General features: G+C 40.0%; 1 protein-coding gene across 1 annotated transcript in view; it reads right to left on the minus strand.

Moving 5' to 3' along the window:
- LOC106088586 (carbonic anhydrase-related protein 10) overlaps positions 1-22,466 on the minus strand; it is a 138,497-nt gene that overhangs the window by 90,185 nt on the left and 25,846 nt on the right. Inside the window, exons 4-5 of the mRNA XM_013254175.2 lie at positions 9,701-9,837; positions 5,993-6,205 (exon numbers count right to left, since the gene is read on the minus strand). Coding sequence (XP_013109629.2) covers positions 5,993-6,205; positions 9,701-9,837 — 350 coding nt within the window. The remainder of the gene's footprint in view (positions 1-5,992; positions 6,206-9,700; positions 9,838-22,466) is intronic.

A 22,466-nucleotide genomic window follows, 5' to 3' on the forward strand; every position in this document is an offset into this window, starting at 1 on the left:
GGGAGGGTCCGCCCCCTTCTGATATCAACAAATTATATAGCATTTTCCTCCTTCCTGACCACATTCGTAATCTAATCCTTAATACCTTTTGATTAGTACCATATTGTCATGATCGTCCACTAAGCAAATTTTTGGGGGTTTAAGGGTTGGGGCAGCCCCCTGTTTTTTGAAGCTAATTTTTTATATGAAGTTCGTACTCTACTCCTGAACATCTTTCATTTGTCTACCGGTCTACTTTATTTTTTTTTTTTTGGTAGTATTTTTGCGGTAAGGGGGAGGGTCCGACCCCCTTCCGATACGAGTATCAACAAATTATATTAGCCTATTGTTCCTTCCAGAAATCTCTGTGCAAAATTTCAAGGGGATGTCTTTACTCGTTCGCCCGCTATCGTGATTTTCACAGACGGAGGGACGGATAGACATGGCTTGATGGACTTAAAAATAGGTTAGTATACCCCCATCGTATGAGGTTGGGTTGGTTAAAAGGTATTGAAGTTGGCAAGTCTGTTAAAAAGTATTGAAGAATAGGAGAAAATAATGAGCAGTAAGATTTTTTTAATTTACGTATACATTTATTCCGCTTTATATATTGTAAAATAAGTACAAAATAAGTACAGTGCATCGGGCCGAAATCAAATAGAGTTCTTTAAAAATCTAACTTCAAAAAAATTCCTGCACACAATCATAATTTACTAAATTTATTATTTATTTTCTGTTTCAGGACCTACCAATAACAAGGATTTTATAGTTTGAGAAGTCTACATACCTTGTCCTATGAAACAGGGATTTACCATACCAAGTAAGTCGTTAAACCATCTAATTATTTGATTCGATTTGAATACAAAAGTACAAATAGAAGAAAAACTACCAGTGTTGTTTCCGCTTTAAGCCAATCTTAAAGGCCAAATTTCCTACTTTCGTTTTGACAAAAATCGCTAATAAAAAACCTTGCAGAAAAAATGGAATTCCTTACATTTAAGAAAACCAATAAGCCAACGTGTGTATATGTTAATATTTCAACTTCAATATGTTCGTACCCATTTACTTGTCTAATATCAATATAGTATAACAATAACCATACTTATATGCCATATATGATTTACGAGAGCAATGTGTAAATAAATCACTCAACATTTATTACAACACTTGCGTCGCTGCTTCAACAACCAAACTCATCAAAGTCAACTCATTACAGCCAGCCATGGTGGTCGACCCTTCCCTTCCCTTCACAGCTAATGCTACGAGATTCGACAAAAAAGACTGACTTCCTTCCGTTTGTACGTTACGCCGGCAGTACGTTCATTCATTCATTCATTTGTCTAAATAAATATTTAACCTAGAAATCTAACACAGAATATCACAAAACAAGGCACTACAACGACAATTCACTGTCAACACGTTCCAAAGCTCTGAGCAAATAGTGAAGAATGTGCCCGGCATGATGTATGTAGTAGACGAAGAAAGCAGAGGCGAAAAAGGACTACCATCGACATGGTTAGGGGTGGCCTGTCGCACACTTTATTATATTGACGGCGACTACGTCGACGGCAAATGTCACAATGTCAGTTTGTTTAACAAAACGCACACCTAATACCCAGCGTCAGTCATACCGTTGTACATTTGTACATGTTTATGTCCTTACACACCGTGCAAGTATGTCTAAGTACGTATGAGTGTATGTTTGCACTTGAAATTGTTTCATTTTACTGTCGTTTGCCGGAGCACTCATATTTAATGACATTTGCAGTGAGGTATATGAGGTATAACTCATGTTAACATCCAGAGGAGACCTATCCCAAAAAAAAATTGTAAAAAAGCACTATAGATACACACCACCTTGGGTATATTTGTGTTTTTGGGGGTGGACACTAGGTTCGACATTTTTATGCCAAGTTCGTACTCTACTCTTAAATACCCTCCATTTGACACTCATGTTGACCCAATCGCCTAACATGTCCGTTCGGGTTGGTTTTGGGATGGGGCTTCACCCAGCTTATTTGACCCCAAAATTTTATACCTATTTCATGCGTTTGAGGTACCATAAGGAGGCATACAAAATTTCGCTTAAATCGGTGCACCCGATATGTGGCATATTTGAAAATGATGATAAGGGGCAGGTCGGCTCCCCTTAGGATATCAAAAACTGTAGTACGCTGTTATCTATCTATCTATACTACAATCTATATCTACCATCTGTAAAAATTTCATGAGAATTGGTTTAGCCGTTTTGGAGTCTATACGGAACAGACAATCAAACAAAGCGCAACAATTTCATTTTTATGCCCACCACCATAGGATGGGGTGTATATTCATTTAGTCATTCCGTTTGTAACAAATCGAGATATCCATTTCCGACACTACAAAGTATAGATATTTTGGATCGTTGTAAAATTCTATGACGGTTTAGCGATGTCTGACCATTCATCCATCTGTCCGTCCGTGTGTCCGTCAGATGTAATCAGGCTACAGTCCTTAAACATTTAGATATTGGGTTGAAAACTCGTATGTCTTCTATACACAAGTTAAGTTAGCTGCCGTATAGACCGATCCAGCGATTTAGGGTCTTAAGCCTATAACAGGCGCATTTATTAACCGATTTGGCTGAAATTTGCCACAGTGAATTTTATTAAACCCGGTATTCGAACCAAGAATGGTCCACATTGGATCATATTTAGATATAGCTGCCATATAGACCGATCTGCCGATTTTAGGTCTAAGGCCTATTAAGTCGCATTTATTACCCAACTTCTCTGAAATTTGGAACAGTGAGTTGTATCAAGATTCCCAACATCTGTCTCGAATATGATCCAAATCGGGCTTTATTTAGTTATAGCTGCCATAGAGACCGATCTTCAGCGTAAGGGTCTAAAGACCATAAAAGGCGCACTTATTCTCCGATTTCGTTGAAACTTGAAACAGTGAGTTGCACTAGGGGCCTCGACATCCAACCCGAATATGGTCTATATCGGACCAAAATTAGAAACAGCTGCCGTATAGACCGATATGCCAATTTAGAGTCTTAAGCCTATAACAGGCGCATTTATTGCCCGACTTCGCTTGAATTTGGAACTGTGAGTTGTATTAAGACTCCCAACATCTGTCCCGAAAATGGTCCAGATTAGGCTATATTTAGATATATCTGCCATAGATACCAAATTTCAAGCGAGACGCGTGAAATTTTGCGCAAATATCTCCTATTAGTCTAGGTCGGTTGGCATGGAAAATGAGCCATATTGGTCCATGTTTTGATATAGCTGCCATATAAACCGAACTTGGATCTTGACTTCTTAAGCCACTAGAGGGCTCAATTCCTATCCGATTTAGCTGAAATTTGGCACGAGATATTTTTTTTTACTTCCAATAACTGTGCTAAGTATGGTTGAAATCGGTTCATAACCTGATATAGCTTTCATTTAAACCTATCTGGGGTCTTGAATTATTGAGCCTCAAGAGGGTGCAATTCTTGTCCGATTCGGCTGAAATTTTGCAAGTGGTGTTTTAGACTGTTAAGACTTAACAACTGTGCTAAATATGGTTCAAATCGGTTCATAACCTGATATAGCTGCCATATAAACCGATCATGGATCTTGAGTTCTTGAGAGCGCTATTATTATCCGATTTGACTGAAATTTTGTATAACGGCATCCCCGTGACCTTTAACATACGTGCCAAATATAATCGGTCTATAGCCTGATACATCTCCCATATAAACCGATCTCTCTATTTTACTTCTTGAGCCCCTTAAGGGAACAATGCTTACTCCAATTGGCTGAAATTTTACACAATGACTTCTACTATGGTCTCCAATATTCAATTTTATTATGGTCCGAATCGGACCATAACTTGATATAGCTCCAATAGCACATTAATTCTTTTCTTTTATCCTTTATGTGTCTCAAAAGAGATACCGGGAAAAGAACTTGGCAAATGGGATCTATGATGGAGAGTATATAAGATTCGGTCCGGACGAACTTAACACGGTTTTTCTAGGTTAGGTTGAAAAGAGGGTGCAGATATTAATCAGCCCCATGCCACTATGGACATACAACTAAGCCAGTAATCGGCTTGTTGTGCACTCTAAAAACTATAAAGTAACCTCTAACACTCTAAAAACTATAAAGTAACCTCTAAAAAGAAAATTTTAACTTAGGAATTCCGTGCTACTTACAAAATCCCATTTCAATACCACTCCCCTAATTTGGTTCATGTCTGACATTGTGTCTCCACCTAAGTACCGGTATCTGTTGGTCGCGAAAGCCGGTCAATGACAAAGGAAATGCTTCAACATCTCATCATCTTCCCCGCATGCCCTACACATGATATCACTTGTCTTAAAAATTTTATATAAGTGACCTCGTCGTCCTATGTGTCCCATAATGATACCAATAGCTAAACTGACCCCCTTCCTGCTTCCTTTCAGCAATAGCCTCGTCTTCTCACGATCTGGATCGCCCCATAGGATTTTCGCCGTCCTACCGACCGCACAAAGTTGCATGCGCATTCGTCGCCCAGTCCCTTAACTCGGACTGCGTCGACCCGAAAGGCTTCGTGTTAACCAAATTTATTGGCGGAAATCCCCTGGCCTTCACCGCCAAATCGTTTGCCCTTTCATTTCCCTTTACTCCGTTATGGCCCGGCAACCAAACGATGCGGATTTTGTCATCCTCAGAGAAGTCGCTAATCTCCTTCTTACACTGCAAGTCTGTTCGTGACCTTACCGTCCTGGTTTTTATTGCCCTTATGGCAATTTTACTGTCGGTAAAGATGTTTCTGAGTTCTCTATGTAAACCCCCAGGCCTACTCTGTCCTCTAGCTTTGATCCATCCGTGTAACATGATCTTCCAGATAGCAACACTAGGGTTCCGTCAATTCAAGACTGTGCCGATGGCAGCAGTGCCTCGCACTCGACTTCAAGGTTTATCTCAGGTATCCGATTGGAAACCTCTTCCCATCCTTCCAGATTTTCTATCGTCGCCTCGATTATACCGCGATGGTATGAGCTGCTCCCATCCTCAATCCATTCTCCCATCGCCTTAAGTCTCATAGCCGCATTGGCTGCCTCACACTAAATCTGTATGTCAATGAGTCGGATATCTAAAATAGTCTCCAGTGCCCTAGTGGGCGTGGTCCTCATCGCTGCGCCTATGCCAAGACAACATGTTCTCTGAACCTGTTGTATGGTCCTTATATTGCACTTTTTCTCCATGGCAGTCCACCAAACTACTGAGGCGTAAGTAAGTATTGGTCTAATCACGCTCCTGTAGAGCCAGTCGACTATCCTCGGATTCAGGCATCATTTCGAACCTACAGACCGCCTACATAGTGTCCAACATCTGTGCCTTCTCAGTACGCTCCTGAATATGACACTTCCAATTCAGTTTCCTGTTCAAGATCACACCTAAGTATTTAACCTTGTCAATGAACTACTTTACTTTAGTTGACAATTACGGAAAATGTATTCATCCTTGATCTTCTGGGCTCCTTCTCCTATCTCTGATAACCAGTTTCGAGATTTTTTTGTCAGCACATTTAATGACTCGATGCTCTTTTTCTCAAAATTGTTGCACATACCTGTCTTGTAGACATTTCCATCATCATTACAAAATATACACATATAATTTCGTTTGTACGAGTATATTTGAATGAATGTAAATGTGAGTATGTGTGTGTGTGTCTTACAGTAAGTGTGTGAATCACTGAAAGATGAAGTATTTACTTATCTAACAATATTAAGAACGTGTACAAACAACTGATTTCTTTGCTTTGTTTTATGAAAATTAAAATTTTCCAACAAAAAACAAGATTTAAAAATAGTACAACAATGAAGACATATAGGGAGAAGTTGAAAAAATGTTTAAATGTATGAGTAAGTAGAAAAAAGCTTTCAATAATTCTGCAATATTTACCAACAGAAACACACAAGTTGTTTTTGTTGTAAATCATAATGGAATTGTTGAAAACAAACATTACCAAAAAAAAAAAAAAAACGTACCTCGGCAGGAAACGTGTAACCATCTACACTATGCTCCGAGCCAAATTGATCATGGAGACCAAAGTGTATGTGGATTTCATGAAATCGATATCTGTAGGATAGTGGACCTCCTGTTATGTTGACGGGCGTCTGCATGCCGTCATAGTTGGCGACCGTGTCATTACCCGCTGTGAAAATGACACTGTGTCCGGTATTTGTGATTAAACCACTTATCTGCAACAAAAGAATCAAGGTAAACAACATGGCTGCAAGTGAGTGTTATTGTGTGTGTTTGTGTGGGAAACAAGGATACGCTTTGATTTAACAAATGATGTTAATGAAAGTGATTTAATTAAAAAATCCTTTGGAAGCCATTTCGAATAATTGAAGTGAACTCGAAATGCTTAATGAGTTTTAATGAAAATTTGTTGGAGTATAAGGAAAAAAAAACTTAATGGAAATGGGAAAGGAACTATCACATCACACCTGTTCACACATGCCTGAAGTGAATCAAAATTTTAATTTTTGAGGGAAAATTAAATGTAAAAGCATTTATATTAGGAATTTGATTAAAATCCTCCTCTAGGGTTATGTATTGTAAATTTATTTTTGTTAAAATTTGTTTCATCGCTCCTATTGGTGACCATCATGAATGGCCGTATCAACGTATCCGGACTGAAGAGGGATTGGAATCTGTATGCTTCCCAGGCGACCTTATAATTCTTCTGAGGGGCAGGAGTTCGTACCTACTCTGCAGAAAGGCTAAAAGGGTCATAGAGATAGCATACGACTGGATTAGATATATGGGTATGAACTTTGGTTCAGGGAGGACATACATCTACCTGTTTACGGTAAGGTTTCGTTAACATATAGAACTCGATATACGACAAGGTCTAATAGTTAGGAGTGAATTTGGATAGAAAACTAAAGAAGATGTGTCAGATGCAGGAACGTACGATATGGGGTATAATTCTGATGGTAGTTCGTTATTAACTTATCCTCTTTAGTATGGTGAACAGCAATGGAAAAGAAGTGAAACATAAGGTCATTACATTTGGTTCAGAGCAAATGGTATCCTGACATAGACGAGGCAAGGGAAACCATGCCAATTTTAGGAGATTTTCTAGATGGCCGATCTTAGACATACAGATTTTGTGAGGATGAACTCCTGATGAAATCAGAAGACGAGGCTAACACAACAGTGGTGGAAGTTCTGCTGACTATGGTCCGGTTTCTATAGATAAATTTCCACCATTGTAAGGCCTCTTTGGCGGCATTAAAGGTCCTCCTGATGGCAGGCGGATTTGACGTGTTTTTTATCTTATCTTATAACCATGCGTGTGTGGAGGATTGGTTCGCGGACTAAGAATTCCGGGATTTAAACTACTCAAGGGCACGAGGAATAGTAGACAAAGAGTAGTCTAAATGTTTTTCCTCGTCCGTCGCTAAGAACTGAGGATTTAGTACTAGCCAGCCTTGAAGTGAACAAGATTCGTTGGCTTCCCTATATATGGCACACGATTCAGAGATGCCACCTTAAAACCGTAAGTCGCTGGTTGAAGCCGCTCTCTGTAGGGAAGAAGGGGGATTTGACGTGGTTCTTATCCAGGAGCCATGGGTGTGGTGAGGAATAGTTCGTGGACTACGAATTCCGAGATTTAAACTTTTCAAGGGTACGGGGAATGGGAAACACAGAGCTTGTATTTTTGCAATCATTAGTCTAAATGATTTTCTTCTTCCGTTGCTAAGCACTGGAGATTCAGTAGCAGCCAGATTTAAAATAAATTAGTCTTATTACTGGCTGGCTTCCCTATATATGACACACGATTCAGAGATGCCTCCTCCAAACCTTAAGACGCTGGTTAAAGCCGCTCCTGTAGGGAAGAAGAGCCTCATTGTAGGAAGTGATGCGAAAGCACATCACCAGATATGGGGAAGTTCAGACATATACGCAAGTAGTGAGCTACTTATCCAATATATTATAAGTTACGATCTGGCGATTTGTAATAAAGGGGATAAACCCAACTTTATTACCAGGAACAGGCAGGAGGTACTAGATGTTACCTTTATATCGAAATACATAAGTGGAAGAATATGCGACTGGGATGTGTTGGATGACCACAGCTTCTCTGATCATCGTTGTATTAGTTTTAGACATGGAGAAAATACTGCAGAAGTGGTCCTTCGGCTAAACTTAAGAACGGCGGATTGGGATAAATCTAGGCACAAATTCTGCACGTCTGTCCCTTCTAGAGCAGAAAAAAATTGGAAACTGCGGAGGATATCAACATAGTGGTCAAGCGGATCACTAAGGCCCTGAATGACTCGCTTGGGTCATCATGCCCTACCGCCATTGGAGAGCCTAGAGCTGGTTGGTCTACGGTAGGACTGCAGAAAACTCTTCAGCGGAGCAAAAGTCACAAAAGCAACACAAGATTGGGACATCTATAAGGCTGAGCTAAGAAAATATAAGGGCGAGCTGAGACGAGGGGGGGATGGGTATGTATTTCGGCACAAATTCTGCACGTCTGACCCTTCTAGACCAGAAATGAAAGTGGAAACTACGGAGGATATAGATATAGTGGTCAAACGGATCACGAATGCCCTGAATGACTCGCTTGGGTCAGCATGTCCTATTGCCAAGCCAAAGGGTAAACAGCGACCGCAATGGGGGACCCCAGAGCTGGTTGGTCTAAGAAAGGGCAGCAGAAAACTCTTCAACAAAGCGAAAGCCACAAGTGCACCACACGATTAGGACATCTATAAGACTGGGCTAAGAAAATATAAAAGCGAGCTGAGAAAGGCTCAGAAAAAATTCTGGGAAGAATTTTGCAGTTCCATGGAGGATACATTTGAGGCCTCTAGTCTAAGGATTTTAAGGATTCTGTCCTCGAGACCTATTACGGTAGGGTATATTCAGAAGTCAAAGAATGTATGGACAATGTCTAGTGAGGAAACACTAGAAATACTCGTTGATACGCATTCCCCGGGAAACTCTGCAACGGATAACGTTGCGCCAGAAAAGGTTGTCGCTGGTATGCATTCGTCGGAGGTTATTAGAGAAATTGTGTCCGAGCCGAAAATCCTTTGGGCGATAAGTGCTTTCTCTTTGTTCATTCGGCGCCTACGGACACTGTGCTATTCTTGAAACAATGACCGATGTTCCAGACAGTGAAGATTACACATTGCCTGAACCGCTTTTTGATAAAAAGTACTGTACCACTATTGCTCGTAGAACCGCTTGGAAATACAACATCCCTGGTAATAGATGATAGACTTCTATACTGATGGTTTCAAGCTAGACGACCACGTGTGCTAGCAGTCCACTAAATGTTGTTTTCACTGTTAGAGTTCAATGTGTGCATAGAATTCCCCGCTTAAGGCTTAGCTACCTTGATGAGGGGCAAAACATTTACAACTTGGTTGAGGAAGGAATCCCACGCTGAGAAAACAATGTTCTTTCAATGTGGTTCTTTGCCACAGGAATCGTACTTCTATCAATAGTGCCCGTGGAACGGAGTAAAACGCCGTAAATAAACCGCGCCAAGACTTCTACCATTTTAACTCTAAATGACTGCAAACTGAATCTCGACTGCCTTTATTCCTCCATTATATGCTGTTTATTTAAAAATAAGCCTTGTGTTTTTAATAGATAAGAAATAATTTTTGAATAACCACACCTTTGTGTAACAGATGTTCTTTTATTATGCAAATAATTTTACTACTTACCCTATGTTTATCTACATGTAATGGTCTTAAATTAGGATCAAAAAGTAAGCGTTGAGGTTCTAAATTTACAGGAGATTGTCTTCGTCCTTTGTTGCACAAAGACCATTCAGGATTGATTAATCCCCAAAAGGCTGGACCTAGAAGAAATTCAAAGAGAGAGGAAGAATAGAATAAAACTAAATTACAAATCGAAGCAAAGAAAACAAGCAAATAAATAGCGATTGAATTAATATTCATGTCCCATTCGAGATCACAGATTTAATGATAAATCACGTTTTATTACATTAACTACTTCTACTGTCACCATCACCACATATTCTACAAATACCACTCAGACAATCAGTGGCTTTCAAGTGTATACAACGAAGAAGACGACTTTTGTTTTATTTCTATTCCCTTGCTAGTGCCAGTGATGATGGTACCCATTGAATTTAAATTATCTCATACTACTCAACAAGTGGTTACATGAACTCACTTAAATGTCGCGCTGAAGTGAAGATACTTGAGCATGAAGACAAAACCTACCAAGGCATCATTACAAACAACCAACTTGTTTATTGAGGATGCACAGTATGTTGCCTTTGGGGTTTTACATGATGCGATATGGAGATGCATTAAAAAAGTTCTTCATGGCAAGAAAATTTTGGTAAATTATTTTTCCTAAGCCAAATAGAAGTAATAAAAAAACTCGGTCAATGACTATGGTAAAAATAAAAATATATTGGAGGCCAACGTAGCACAGAGGTTAGCATGTCCGCCTATGAAGCTGAACGCCTGGCTTCGAGTCCTGGCGAGAACATCATAAAAGTTTTTAGCTATGGTATTCCTCTCCTAATGCTGGAGACATTTGTGAAGTACTGTACCATTTGGTATAGCAGCCATGTAAATACATCTCCACAAACAGGTGTCGCACTGCGGCACGCCGTTCGGACTCGTCTATAAAAAGGGGGCCCCTTATCATTGAGCTTAAAACTTGAATCGGACAACACTCTTTGATATGTGAGAAGTTTGCCCCTGTTTCTTAATAGAAAGCTCATGGGCAAATTCGCGTTTGACTAGTATAGATCTCGTATATGGAAACTATATGGAAATTTGAACCGTTTGAACCGTAGATATTTGCGTTGTGCAAAATGCTGAGATGTTTGATGCATAAGTACGTTTGCAAAAGCTCTAAAAGGGGAAATTGGCGATGCGTATACATATATGGGAGCTATATTTAATTCTGAACAGATTTATTTAAAATATCCATCATCAAGATCAAAAATCATAGGGGTAACCTACGTGCCGAAACTTGTGAGGATGTGAAGAAGTTGAAGATGATTGGATGAACATTGCGGTCGGTACTTCGTACACAACTTAATCGAGTCAGAAAGAGATTCTAGTCGATTCGTATACTTATTCAGAGCTCTATCTCTCTTTCTTATGGTATTATAAACAAATTCTCTAATCTAAAATATCCTGTACCACAATAGTGGTGTGGGGTATAAAAATTTGAGTCATTATGATAGCTCATATCAGATGAAAGATATATAAAGAAACTAGTATATCTAAATCTGTACCGATTTCATCTTTAATCAACAGCGTTCGTCCTAGAGCTAACAAGTAAATTATTGAGTCTGTATAAAATTTCTGCATACCAAATTCCTATTAAATCAGACGAACATTTCAAGTATAAACCGATTTAGACCATAATTGACACGACTGTACGAAGTCGTACAGCCCAATTGGATACCAATTGCGACATCTAGGGGCGCAAGATGTCAAATGGGGAGATCAGGTTATAAACCGATTCTGATCAAACCTGCCACGATTGTTGGAAGTCATAATAGAACACTAAGTCCAAATTTTCAGCTCAAACGAACTGTTGAACCATCCACATCGCTTTGAAAAGCCCAACAATTTGCGAATGTTTACATCCGCTAAATCAGACAATAACTCCAAGAAATGAGAAGCTGAAGTGGAACTCCTTCTGACCGTCCCTCTCCTCCCAATAAAAACAATACAAAACTGTCATGTAGGACGACCGGGAATATATTGTACTCAAATGAAAGGACGTATCAGAGTTCAATCCTCTTCCCCCTATCCTACCCAAAAAAAGGAATTAAAATTAAGATATGAAGGCCGATCAGGATATAATAAGACAGAAATAAAAGGTCTTTGGTAGTAGAGAACACTTTTAACTCTCAAATTGGGATAGACACAGGAGAACCTACGGGTCTTTAAAAATGTGGTATCCCAAGTGGTAGCTTTGAAATATGATTATGAATGTAGATTACCAATACAAAAATATATTTATTAGTGTCGATCTGAATGAGACCTTGTGGCCCTGAATAACTTGATAACTACACTCATAGAAAAAATGCTGATAATAACCAACACTGTCTGCTGAATATTAGTAGTTAAGTTTGCTGTTACTGCAAATTGCAAATTTTGCCCATGAACATTCCACTAAGGAACAGGGGCAAACTTCTCACATATCAATGAGTGCAGTCCGATTCAAGTTTAAGCTCAATGATAAGGGGCCTCCTTTTTATAGCCGAGTCCGAACGGCGTGCCGCAGTGCGACACCTCTTTGGAGAGAAGTTTTACATGGCATAGTACCTCATAAATGTTGCCAGCATTAGGAGGGGAAAACCACCGCTGAACATTTTTTCTAATAGTCTCGCCAGGATTCGAACCCAGGCGTTCAGCATCGTAGGCGGACATGCTAACCTCTGCGCTACTTTGGCCTGCTGTTACTAGGATTGCCTTTTATAAACTTCCAACTGACAGCACTATAGTAAAGCTTGACATTTTTAGGGTTATGCGTACTCAGAATGCTATTTGTGTCGTTTACAGTAACTGAAAAGATTCATCTCGCTCAAAAAATGGAATTAAATCGTGAACATTTTTGTGCGATTTTTTTTTTACAACTTTCGACATGGATTAGCTCAACAAAAGTGCATCGATGAACTTAATTTAAGTTTTGGCAATGATGTTTCATCAAGGACCAGTGTCTATCGATGGTACGGGGAATTCAATCGGAAGAAATGGACATGTCGCAATCGTACCACTAGAAAAACGCAGAACAGTCAATTCTGAGTTATACACAACCATTGTTTGGCAGTTGTCTTCTTAGAAAACAGGTAAACCAACCGCCGAAATCGGATCGCTCTTCACCATGACAATGCGAGCTCTCACACATCGGCTCAAACAATTGCATTTTTGAGCACTCACACATCGATTTGATGAATCATCCGCGGTATAGTCCTGACTTAGCACCGAATGACTTCTTTTTATTCCCGTACGTTAAAAGTAAAATGAGAGGTCAATGTTTTTCGACAACTGAAGAAGCGGTTAATGCGTTCAGAATGCATATTTGGGAGATTGCTCAGTCAGAGTGGCAAAATTGCATGCAAAAGTGTATTGATCTTAATGGGGAATATTTTGAAAGCAATAAAGCGATTTTCGATATAACTTGAACGATAACAAGAAATGCGAGCATGCTCACCCACATTTCGAAATATATACCAATGGATGGATCAGTGTGTTTCTTTACGGTAATATTCCATAAATTAAAATCATATTTTTCGACAAAATTTCTAAAAAAAAAAATCTAAAAAAATTCCTAAAGTAGTCAAAACAAGTATCAGGCAAACATTGAAATAGAATAAATTTTATTCAGCAGATTTTTGTACTTAAAACCGCAGATTTTGTTTGTTGATTTAGCTGACCGAACTGTTTGCTAATGCAACAGCCCTATGTTTGCTGAAACAGCAATAATGTCTGCTTTCCCATTTTCAGCAGGCAAAAGCTGCTGTTTCAGCAAACATTTTTGCTGTTTTGAATAACATATTTGGATGAGTGTAATTTCAAAATGCTTCACATTATAGGGCTCAAACAAAATCGTGCTCTAGCACGATGCTGATATTATTTCAAGGTCCGCCCCCTAAACTCCCTTCAAACCGGCCATGTTTACCCGCTATGGCAATAAATAATAGGTAATTGATAGTAGAAAATGAATTTGATATCACCCCATAAACTCCCCCTAAACCAATGGCAATTGGAGCTCAAATAAAAGAAATTTGAGAGTAGAGCATGATGTCGCTATATTTTCAGGGATAAGTGCGTTGGTGGCCGAACCACCCTACATACCCCTCAAACTGGACATAATTGTGGATTATGGCAAAAAGGGGCTCCACCAACAAGAGGCAACACCAATCCATCACCAAAACCAAGAGAATGAAGTAAATCTAACATCCAAAATTTAGTCGGCGGCCCCTCTCATTGCCCTATTTTCAAAAACGCCAGATCTCGGAGGTGGATGGGGCGATTTAAGCGAAATTTAAGTTTTGTTTAATAACTCTAAAACAGAAATTTGGTATCCTTATGTAGGGTGGGATATCTAGGAGGCCGCGCCACCTCCAAAGCCTGCCAAATGGAAATATGAACCAATAATGACAATATGGGGCTCAAATTAAAGATATTTGAGACTAGAGCACGAATCTGATATATGGGTGTCATCTCACCCCCAAAAATACACCCCCTACCGAATATATTTACCGACCACTGCATTATAAGGCTCAAAGAAAAGTGTTTGGGAGTAGAGCACGAAAACTATATCCACATTGTGGCGAAATTTATGAAAGGCTTTACCAGCACCCCAACCCAGAACTTATTTCCTGTCCGTGCCAGTATAGGGTCCATATAAAGCAAGAGAGTGAAAGAAGGCGCAGCGGAGCGGGCCCTGTTCAGCTAGTATATATATAGATATATTGTTGGGTTTCAGGTCAATATGTGTTACAAATGGAATGACAAAAAAAGGCTACAAAAAATGTGGAAATTATTTAACTACCCTAGTCGCAGTTGTTATATGTTACGATAAAATTGTCATTAAGAATTTAGTAATAATTTAAAGTATTCATTTATTTTTTCTTTTTCCACACGGTACTGTGCTATGTCGCGAATTTATTTCCCATAGGTTTAGATATTGTTCGGTAATAAAGTTCCATACATTACTCCCATCTGCAATCTGCAATCTATGGCACAATGGTGGCATCTTAGTTATCGCAGATATTTCTTACGCATATATCGAGGGATATGTATGTATGTCAATGGAAATTCCAACAATGGCTTCAACAAACTAAGCACAAATGCAATTTCCGTTTTGTTGCTTTATTGCGCTTTGTCTCCCCCAATGATTGGCTTCCTCATATGTTCTCTTTACTATGTCACTTTTCAAATACTATTAATGTCTACCACGCCGCTCTAGCTATCTGCAGTACTGGGGGTGGAGGTTAAGGTGCTGCTAAAGCATCCATGTTTTTTTTAAACATTTAATTTTTCGCCAAAGGAGGATAGATAGACGTACATAAGGTGCACAATGTGCCTCTTTGTACTACTCTTCCATCTTTAGTAGCGATATACGAGTATGCTATTCAGAGCTTATTAATTTCTTTTTATCACATCTGCACTTCATGTTCGTAGCATGAATGCCATGAGGCGGCACGGCATGAATGTATCTTCGGAATAGAATCTTTAAAATCAAATCACGTTCTTTCCACACTGTTAGCTCGGATACGGATACTTTACATGCAAATGTGTCCCCTGTGCGCAGTGTGTCTAGTAGCTACGATGCCCTCTTGCCCTGCTTGCTGTCTGTTGTGAGTGTGAGGATACCCTATTGTAGTTAAGTGCTTTGACACTCTTATGGCTATCAAATCTACAAAAAATAAGAAGCAGTAGTACTTTAACACCAATCGATGATGATGGTATTTGAAAAAAGTTTAAGTGTTTGCTTGGGTAGCTCAAGTTAGGTTCAATGAGAATGAAATCTGATACAATTTGATAACCCTCATTCATATAATGAGACTTTGTGACTTCTCAGGGCATTGTTCTATTGAATTTTGGGTGTCACATTGTAAAAGACAATTTCAATTGTTTGTTACATTTAAGCAAATGAAACAAAGGAATGAAGTCACAATGAAAACCAGTAAGGAAAGGCTAAAATGTAAATTAAAACAAGTAAAAGAGTGTTAAGCCTGGCCAGGTCGAGACTTATAAACCCTTCACAATATATCGCATTTGACATCTTCCTCGAAAAGTTTTCTCAAATATATGGCAGATAAATCTACAGATACAGATGGACCGTACTTGTCATGATTGTTAGAAGTCTTAAAAAAATACCACGTTCAAAATTGTAGCCAATTAATTGCGCCCCCTAAAGGCTCAAGAAGTCAAATCGGGCGATTGGTTCAAGTGGGAGCTATATCAGGTTATAAACCTATTGGAACTATACTTAGTACAGGTGCTGAAACCCATAGCATAACACAAATTCAACCAAATCGGGTGGTAAATAGGCCTTGTAGAGCCTGAAGAAGTCAAATCTAAAGAAGAAATCTAAAGGCAAGTATGGCAGCTACATCAGATTATGAACCGATTTGACGGAATGACGATATTAGTGTAGACTCATCCTTCGGCGCTACAAACGGAATGACGAAATTAGTGTGAACTCATCCTACGGTGGAGAGATTGGTATAATGATCTTATAATCCATAGGTCCGTTGAAAATATTAGTTACTACGGCCTTAGAGGTACAAACCTTAAGATTCATATATGCAAATTGCAAATTTTGCCCATGAACATTCCACTAAGGAACCGGAGCAAACTTCTCACATACCAATGAGTGCTGTCCGATTCATGTTTAAGCTCAATGATAAGGGGCCTCCTTTTTATAGCCGAGTCCGAACGGCGTGCCGCAGTTCGACACCTCTTTGGAGAGAAGTTTTACATGGCATAGTACCTCACAAATGTTGCCAGCATTAGGAGGGAAAAACCAGAGCTGAATATTTTTTTTTGTTTGATGGTCTCGCCAGGATTCAAACCCAGGCGTTCAGCCTGTGTTCTATATCTAAACCTGAAACGATTTTAACCAAACCATGAACCATGACATGTTCAGAAAAGTGACGGGGGAAAAATTACAATTCGATTGGACTTCATACACGACCTGTACCGTGATTACAATAGTACATGGACTGGCAGACGGACATGGCTTAACCGAATCAGGAAGTGATTCTGAGTCAATCGGAATACTTAAATGTTTAGCGATCAACTCAGCTCGCCCTTGGAACAAAAAAGGGCATTTGGTAAATTTCATGGTGATTGGGCTTAAGGCTCACGGACGGATAGACCGACTTGGATAAATTTAAATAAACACTTAAAGGTATGTCCACCACCTCTCCTTCTAAGCAATGCGAACATATATCAATCAATCTTCTCCAAAGTTTGTACAAAGATTTACACTATGGCACCTACAACACGTACAGATTTTGATAGCCTGTCCTTACTTGTTTGGGTTTCTATTTGTAATAGAAACAGAGAACCAGAGAAATTTTGAATTTTTTAACAGAATCCATTGCAGTTTGAGTTTTTTGAAAATTTCATCGAAATTTGATCTTCGAATCGAACAGTTCACCAAAAAAAGATTTTTGGAAACAATTTTTCACAAATTTGTTCTGCGTATTCAGATTTTTTAACATTACATCTCCGGAAATATTGAGTTGAACTTCTTTTTTTTAATTGCAATACACAGTATCAAAAGCATACTTAAAACTCTTTCCTTTCCTTCTCCCAAGCATTTCGAAAAATTTGTGAAAAGTACCAAACACCACTTTCGTGGTATATTTTCATCAGATGTAATACAAGTCCAAGGACATTGTATTGCTAAGCAGCTCAACCACAGAAATCGTTGTAAACTTTTATAGCGGGTACCTACCAACAAGCTCTAATGATGTTATTAAAGCTGATTATTCCCATTAAAAATGCTATCATTTAAAATGTATTCTCCATCTCAATGCCAAGTTGTGCTTAAATCCTCTTCAAATTCGGTACTTAAAATAACAAATTCGAACAATATCCCAAGAAGTTCTCCACATTTTATGTCGGCACCTTCCGCAACAAATTCCCACAATCGCGTCTATTAAATCTTTATAATTCGAAATCAAGAAGATTTCGTCGAAATCTAAGCTACCTTGAAAAATAACATTTATTGTTGCTTCGTTCGGAGAAGCGGAGGTGCGCGCTAACTCCACCTTGGCGCCTTCAAAAGGATGCTAGAAATCACTTCTTAACATAAATTGTTGAATATCATCAAATATGATTGCAATGAAATCATTTGTAAGCTAAACAAAAGCCAAATTCCACTCAAAATTTACAAATTCCTTTTCGAGGGGATGGAAGAGCAGCAATCAGTGGCAGCAAGACGATGCGGTGAAGAAGGAAACCCAGAAGGAACAACTTTTAATACTTTAACAGCATCAGGAAGGACTTACTGACTCACTTACAAAGCAACCAAGGCAATGTTGGCAATGCTGGAGGGACTGCCACAGCATGCGGCTGCATGGTAGCAAGGAATGGCGTAAGGCTTCCATAAATGACTTACACTGTGCTAAGACATCCTCTTCAGCTCAGCTCTGCTCAGCGGCAATGAGCATGAAAACAAATGAAAAAAAAAAACGAAACGACTTGAACAAGCACAGAGGAAATTATTTGAAGTAATGCGGAAATAACAACACTACAAGATACCCGATACCATAATAATGCAACGCCATGGCATATTCCTTGAAGTCCTGCTGATGCTGCTACTGCTGCCATTTCTTTGGTTACTTGCCCCACCCATCAACGTACATACCAGCTACCCACCACTGGGAGCTATTCCTCAGGCAGACGCAATATCAGGCAGGAGAAGCAGCAAAAGTAGGAGCTAAAGCATTGTTACAAATTTGCCAAGTACAAAGGGAAATATAAGAAATGAAAATACCGAAAAGGAAATGCAGGGAGCTTATGTTTGCAGTGGCTAGAGGTTATTGCAGTGGTATGATGTATTCTGGAAAGCTTTCTATGAACATCAATGAAATTTACAGCTATTTTGATTTTAGTTTAATCTTTACAGACAGGCAAACAAAAATTTTAAGTCACAAATAAAGAAAAACAAGTTAAAAGTCCTAAATTCGCCCGGGCCGAAACTTGGGAATCCACCACCATGGATTCTGGTAAAAATTTCTATATACTAAATTTTTTAAGTTTCCAGGGATCGTAGAAGGCTAATCGGGAGATCGGTTTATACCAGGTTAGAGACCGATCTTAACAACACTTAGCATGAATGTTGGAAATAATAACAAACACTATTTACAAAATTTCTGCCAAATAAAATAATAATTGCGGCTTCCAGGGGCTAAAGATGTCAAATTGAGTTATCGGTTTATATATAAGGTTTTTGGAATGTATCCCCTTTTCCTTAAAGGAATGCTATATACGGATTAGGACCATTCCTGGCACTATTGTCGTATCGGAATACTTCGTGCAAAACGGATAATAATTGTAGATTCTAGAATCTCAAGAAGTCATGTCGAAGGACCATTTGATATGGGAGCTATATTTAAATCTGAACCGTTATTGCCCATTTGTAAACCCCAACGACTTATCTTTATACCCACCCGTCCCGACGGGGGTAGATTCACTTTGTAAAGTATATATATTCTTGGTACGTGAAAAATTCTAAGACAATCTAGTCATGTACCAACATATACGGACTTGGCGGATGACCTCATCAGGGACATCGTTGACGAGGAGAAGATAGTGTGGGCAGTCCGTACTTTCCGACCATTTAAATAGGCCGAACCTGACGCTATTATCCTAACACTGCAGCAGAATTCCTTTCGAGTCACACTGGCCTAGCTTGAACGGATTATTTCGGGCGAGCCTGGCATGGTCCCACATATCGAAAGCATAGAGAGACGTCAGGGTGATCTTTATCCCCGAGATGGGAAAAATAAACCACAGCCCGACGAAGTGTTTTAGGCTTATTAGTCTGTCATGGTTTTTACTCAATACACTGGAACAACTGATAGACCTGATGGTGAGAGAGGGGCTGACGCCGGAGAACTTTGGCGGAGCACAACACGCTAATCTTAGAGTCGGTGGAGACGGCCCTTCACGGAATGGTACGAGAGGTCTAGTACCAGAAGACGTACACTATGGCTGGACCGCACGGGGATCCACCATCTTATCTTTCAGAGGAGCTGGTGCTCTTCACTCGCAGAGGAGATTGTTGAGATGGGCTACCAGAAATGGGTTGAGGACCAACCAAAGAGAGACGGAGGTGGTGCTCTTCACTCGCAGACACAAGATACCGGAGTTAAAACTGCCGTCCTTGGACGGGATTGCCATGCAGCTGTCAAAGGAAGCGAAATACCTTGGCATAGTCCTCGATTCGAAGCTATACTGGAAGAGGAATGCTGAGGAAAGGAGCCGTAAGACACTGTGCGCTTTTTACACCTGCAGGAGGATGTTCGGTAGGCAGTGGGAGATAACCCCCAAGTTGAATTGTTGGATTTATACGGCCATTATGAGACCAGTACTGACCTACGGGGCAGGTATGCTGGAGGCGCGTGGATAAAAGTCCAAAGACAGGCCTGTGTCGGAGTAATATGTGCACCGAAGGCAGGTCTGGACGCGATGTTGAATATTGTCCATTGAGGCCTATATTCGAAACTGCTCCGCCAAGTTCGGGCTTAGTCTGAGAGAGCTCGGCATGCTGAAGGAGGACAGGTGCGGCCACATGCTATTGATGCGGAGGTTAAACTGAGGAGGATCTCCGATTATCCGATTGGGATTAGGGTATTCAGGATTAATTTTCCCGGTAGTGATGAATGAAGGGCGAATGTTGTGTTTGAGGGCGATGGGACCTCGATCTTTACTGATGGCGCCAAAATGGAGTCAGGGACTGGATTGAAGGTCTACTCCGACGAACTCAACTTCGGTATGTCTTTGAAACTACCGGACGAGTGTACGGTATTTCAGACAGAGGTCTGTACCACTACAATAGCCGCAAGATAAATTTTGGTAAAGGTCTTCCGCCCTCATTAATCTGTATGATGGCGCTCAAGGCCTTAGGTTCGAGGACAGTGAGGTCGAGGTGTGTGGCCGATTATTTGGAGTCCCTGAATATGCTCCGGGTTCACGATGTGACTCTGATATGGGTTCCTCGATATACATTGATTCTAGTGATTGAAGGGGCGGGCGAATGCGCTAAGATGGGTTAGTCTGCGACAGGTGATTCAGTCACCGCTCTTGCCTAAGTGCCATTTGTCGAGCTAGTGCATATAGTAGATGAGATGGCCAGAGCGGGGTCGGTGGTAAAATGGGACACAGCTGGTGGTTGCCAGACCGCTAAGGCATTCTGGTCTGTCAGTGAGAGTAGGAGTACAAAGGAATTACGGGCGTTCGATAAGAGGTCGCTAAGCACATTGACAGGTCGCTAAACGCTGTGCCATAGGCTGCATGGCGGTGCGCATGGGGATACCGTCTAATGAGTTCTGCTGGAGTTATCATGATAAGGATAAGGGATAAGACTATGGAGCACGTGCTCCGTCCAACTAGGGGTTTGCAGGGACGCAAGCTCTCCTTTCTGGAGAAGTGTTTATTCTACGATCTGGGGTATCTTGCGAACGTACCCTTGGTTCCGACGAAGTCTTAGATATTAAAGATAATGAGTCTTAAAATATTAAAGACAATGAGCTGAAACTTTTCTCAACATTTTTTGTCCATAGGCAGGTTAAGTTCGAAGATGTGATTATCTGGGATTTTCTGAATATATAACCCCATATAGCCCGATATTCTGATTTGGCTAAAATTTGACACGGTGTGTTGGGTTAAGAGCCTAGGCATCAGCACCCAATATGGTCAAGATCGGACTGTATGTGGATATAGCGGTCATATATACCGATCATAAATCTTGAAGCCATAAAAGGCGCATTACCCGAATTCTCTGAAATGCATCCCAGTGAGTTGTGTAAAGCCCCTCGATATCCGTACCCAGTACGGTTAAGATCGAACTATAACTGAATTTAGCTGCTTCATATATATCGACCTCCCAATTTGAGGTATTGGGCCAGGCAATTATTGCCTAATTTAGCTGAAATTTGGCATAGTTCTATATAGTTGCTATGGGTTCATGGTTCAACACACTATTTTGCACAGTTTAAGTTCGCAACAGAACCAACTTATTAAAGGCAACCCATTTTAAGAACCCTTTAATTTTCTTTGAATATAAGTATAGATATAAAAGGAGATTACTAAGAAAATCCTAATGAGATTTGCAGCAACGTTTGTGCAGGCGTCTCGCATTATTATGCCCCGTACACGTAGAAACTATGCGGCATCCCTACAATATACCGCATTGAAAGCTTGGTTGCTGTCGCCTTTCTACTAGTCCACTGCATCAGATGCCGATTTACCTTATATTGGTGGGGGAATAATGTGTGGAAAGTGTAAAATTTGGCAGCTGGTATTTCATTGCATCACAAGTTATGCCAACTATGCAGTTGGGTGTCATCATTCGTATCTTCCTTTGTGTCGTCATTTCAATTGAAGCGCTCCTTTCAAGGGAAGGAATCGAAATTTATGTGTGTTCGCAGTTAGTTGCATGGTGAAGTCATGCCAGTTTCGTTGGTAGAAGCCAAGCGCCAATGTATGTTTTGTGGTGCGTTTGTGTTTTATTTTCGGCATCTTTGTTCCTTCTTTGTAAAAATTTGGCTTGCATACAGGACATTCCTGGTGAGTGTAAAGGAAAAAACGTGCTATTCCCGCCAGATGAGACGTTTATGCTGTGTGACTGCTAACGCAGCATAAAATTGCCAGAAATATTTCCTTTCCATTTTTTTTTTCTATTCTCTGCTAAGTTTTATTTTTTTTTTTTTTTTTTAATTTGTTTGTAGCTAAAAGCAGG

Source organism: Stomoxys calcitrans, chromosome 4 (genome assembly GCF_963082655.1).
Source record: "Stomoxys calcitrans chromosome 4, idStoCalc2.1, whole genome shotgun sequence".
NCBI lineage: Eukaryota > Metazoa > Arthropoda > Insecta > Diptera > Muscidae > Stomoxys > Stomoxys calcitrans.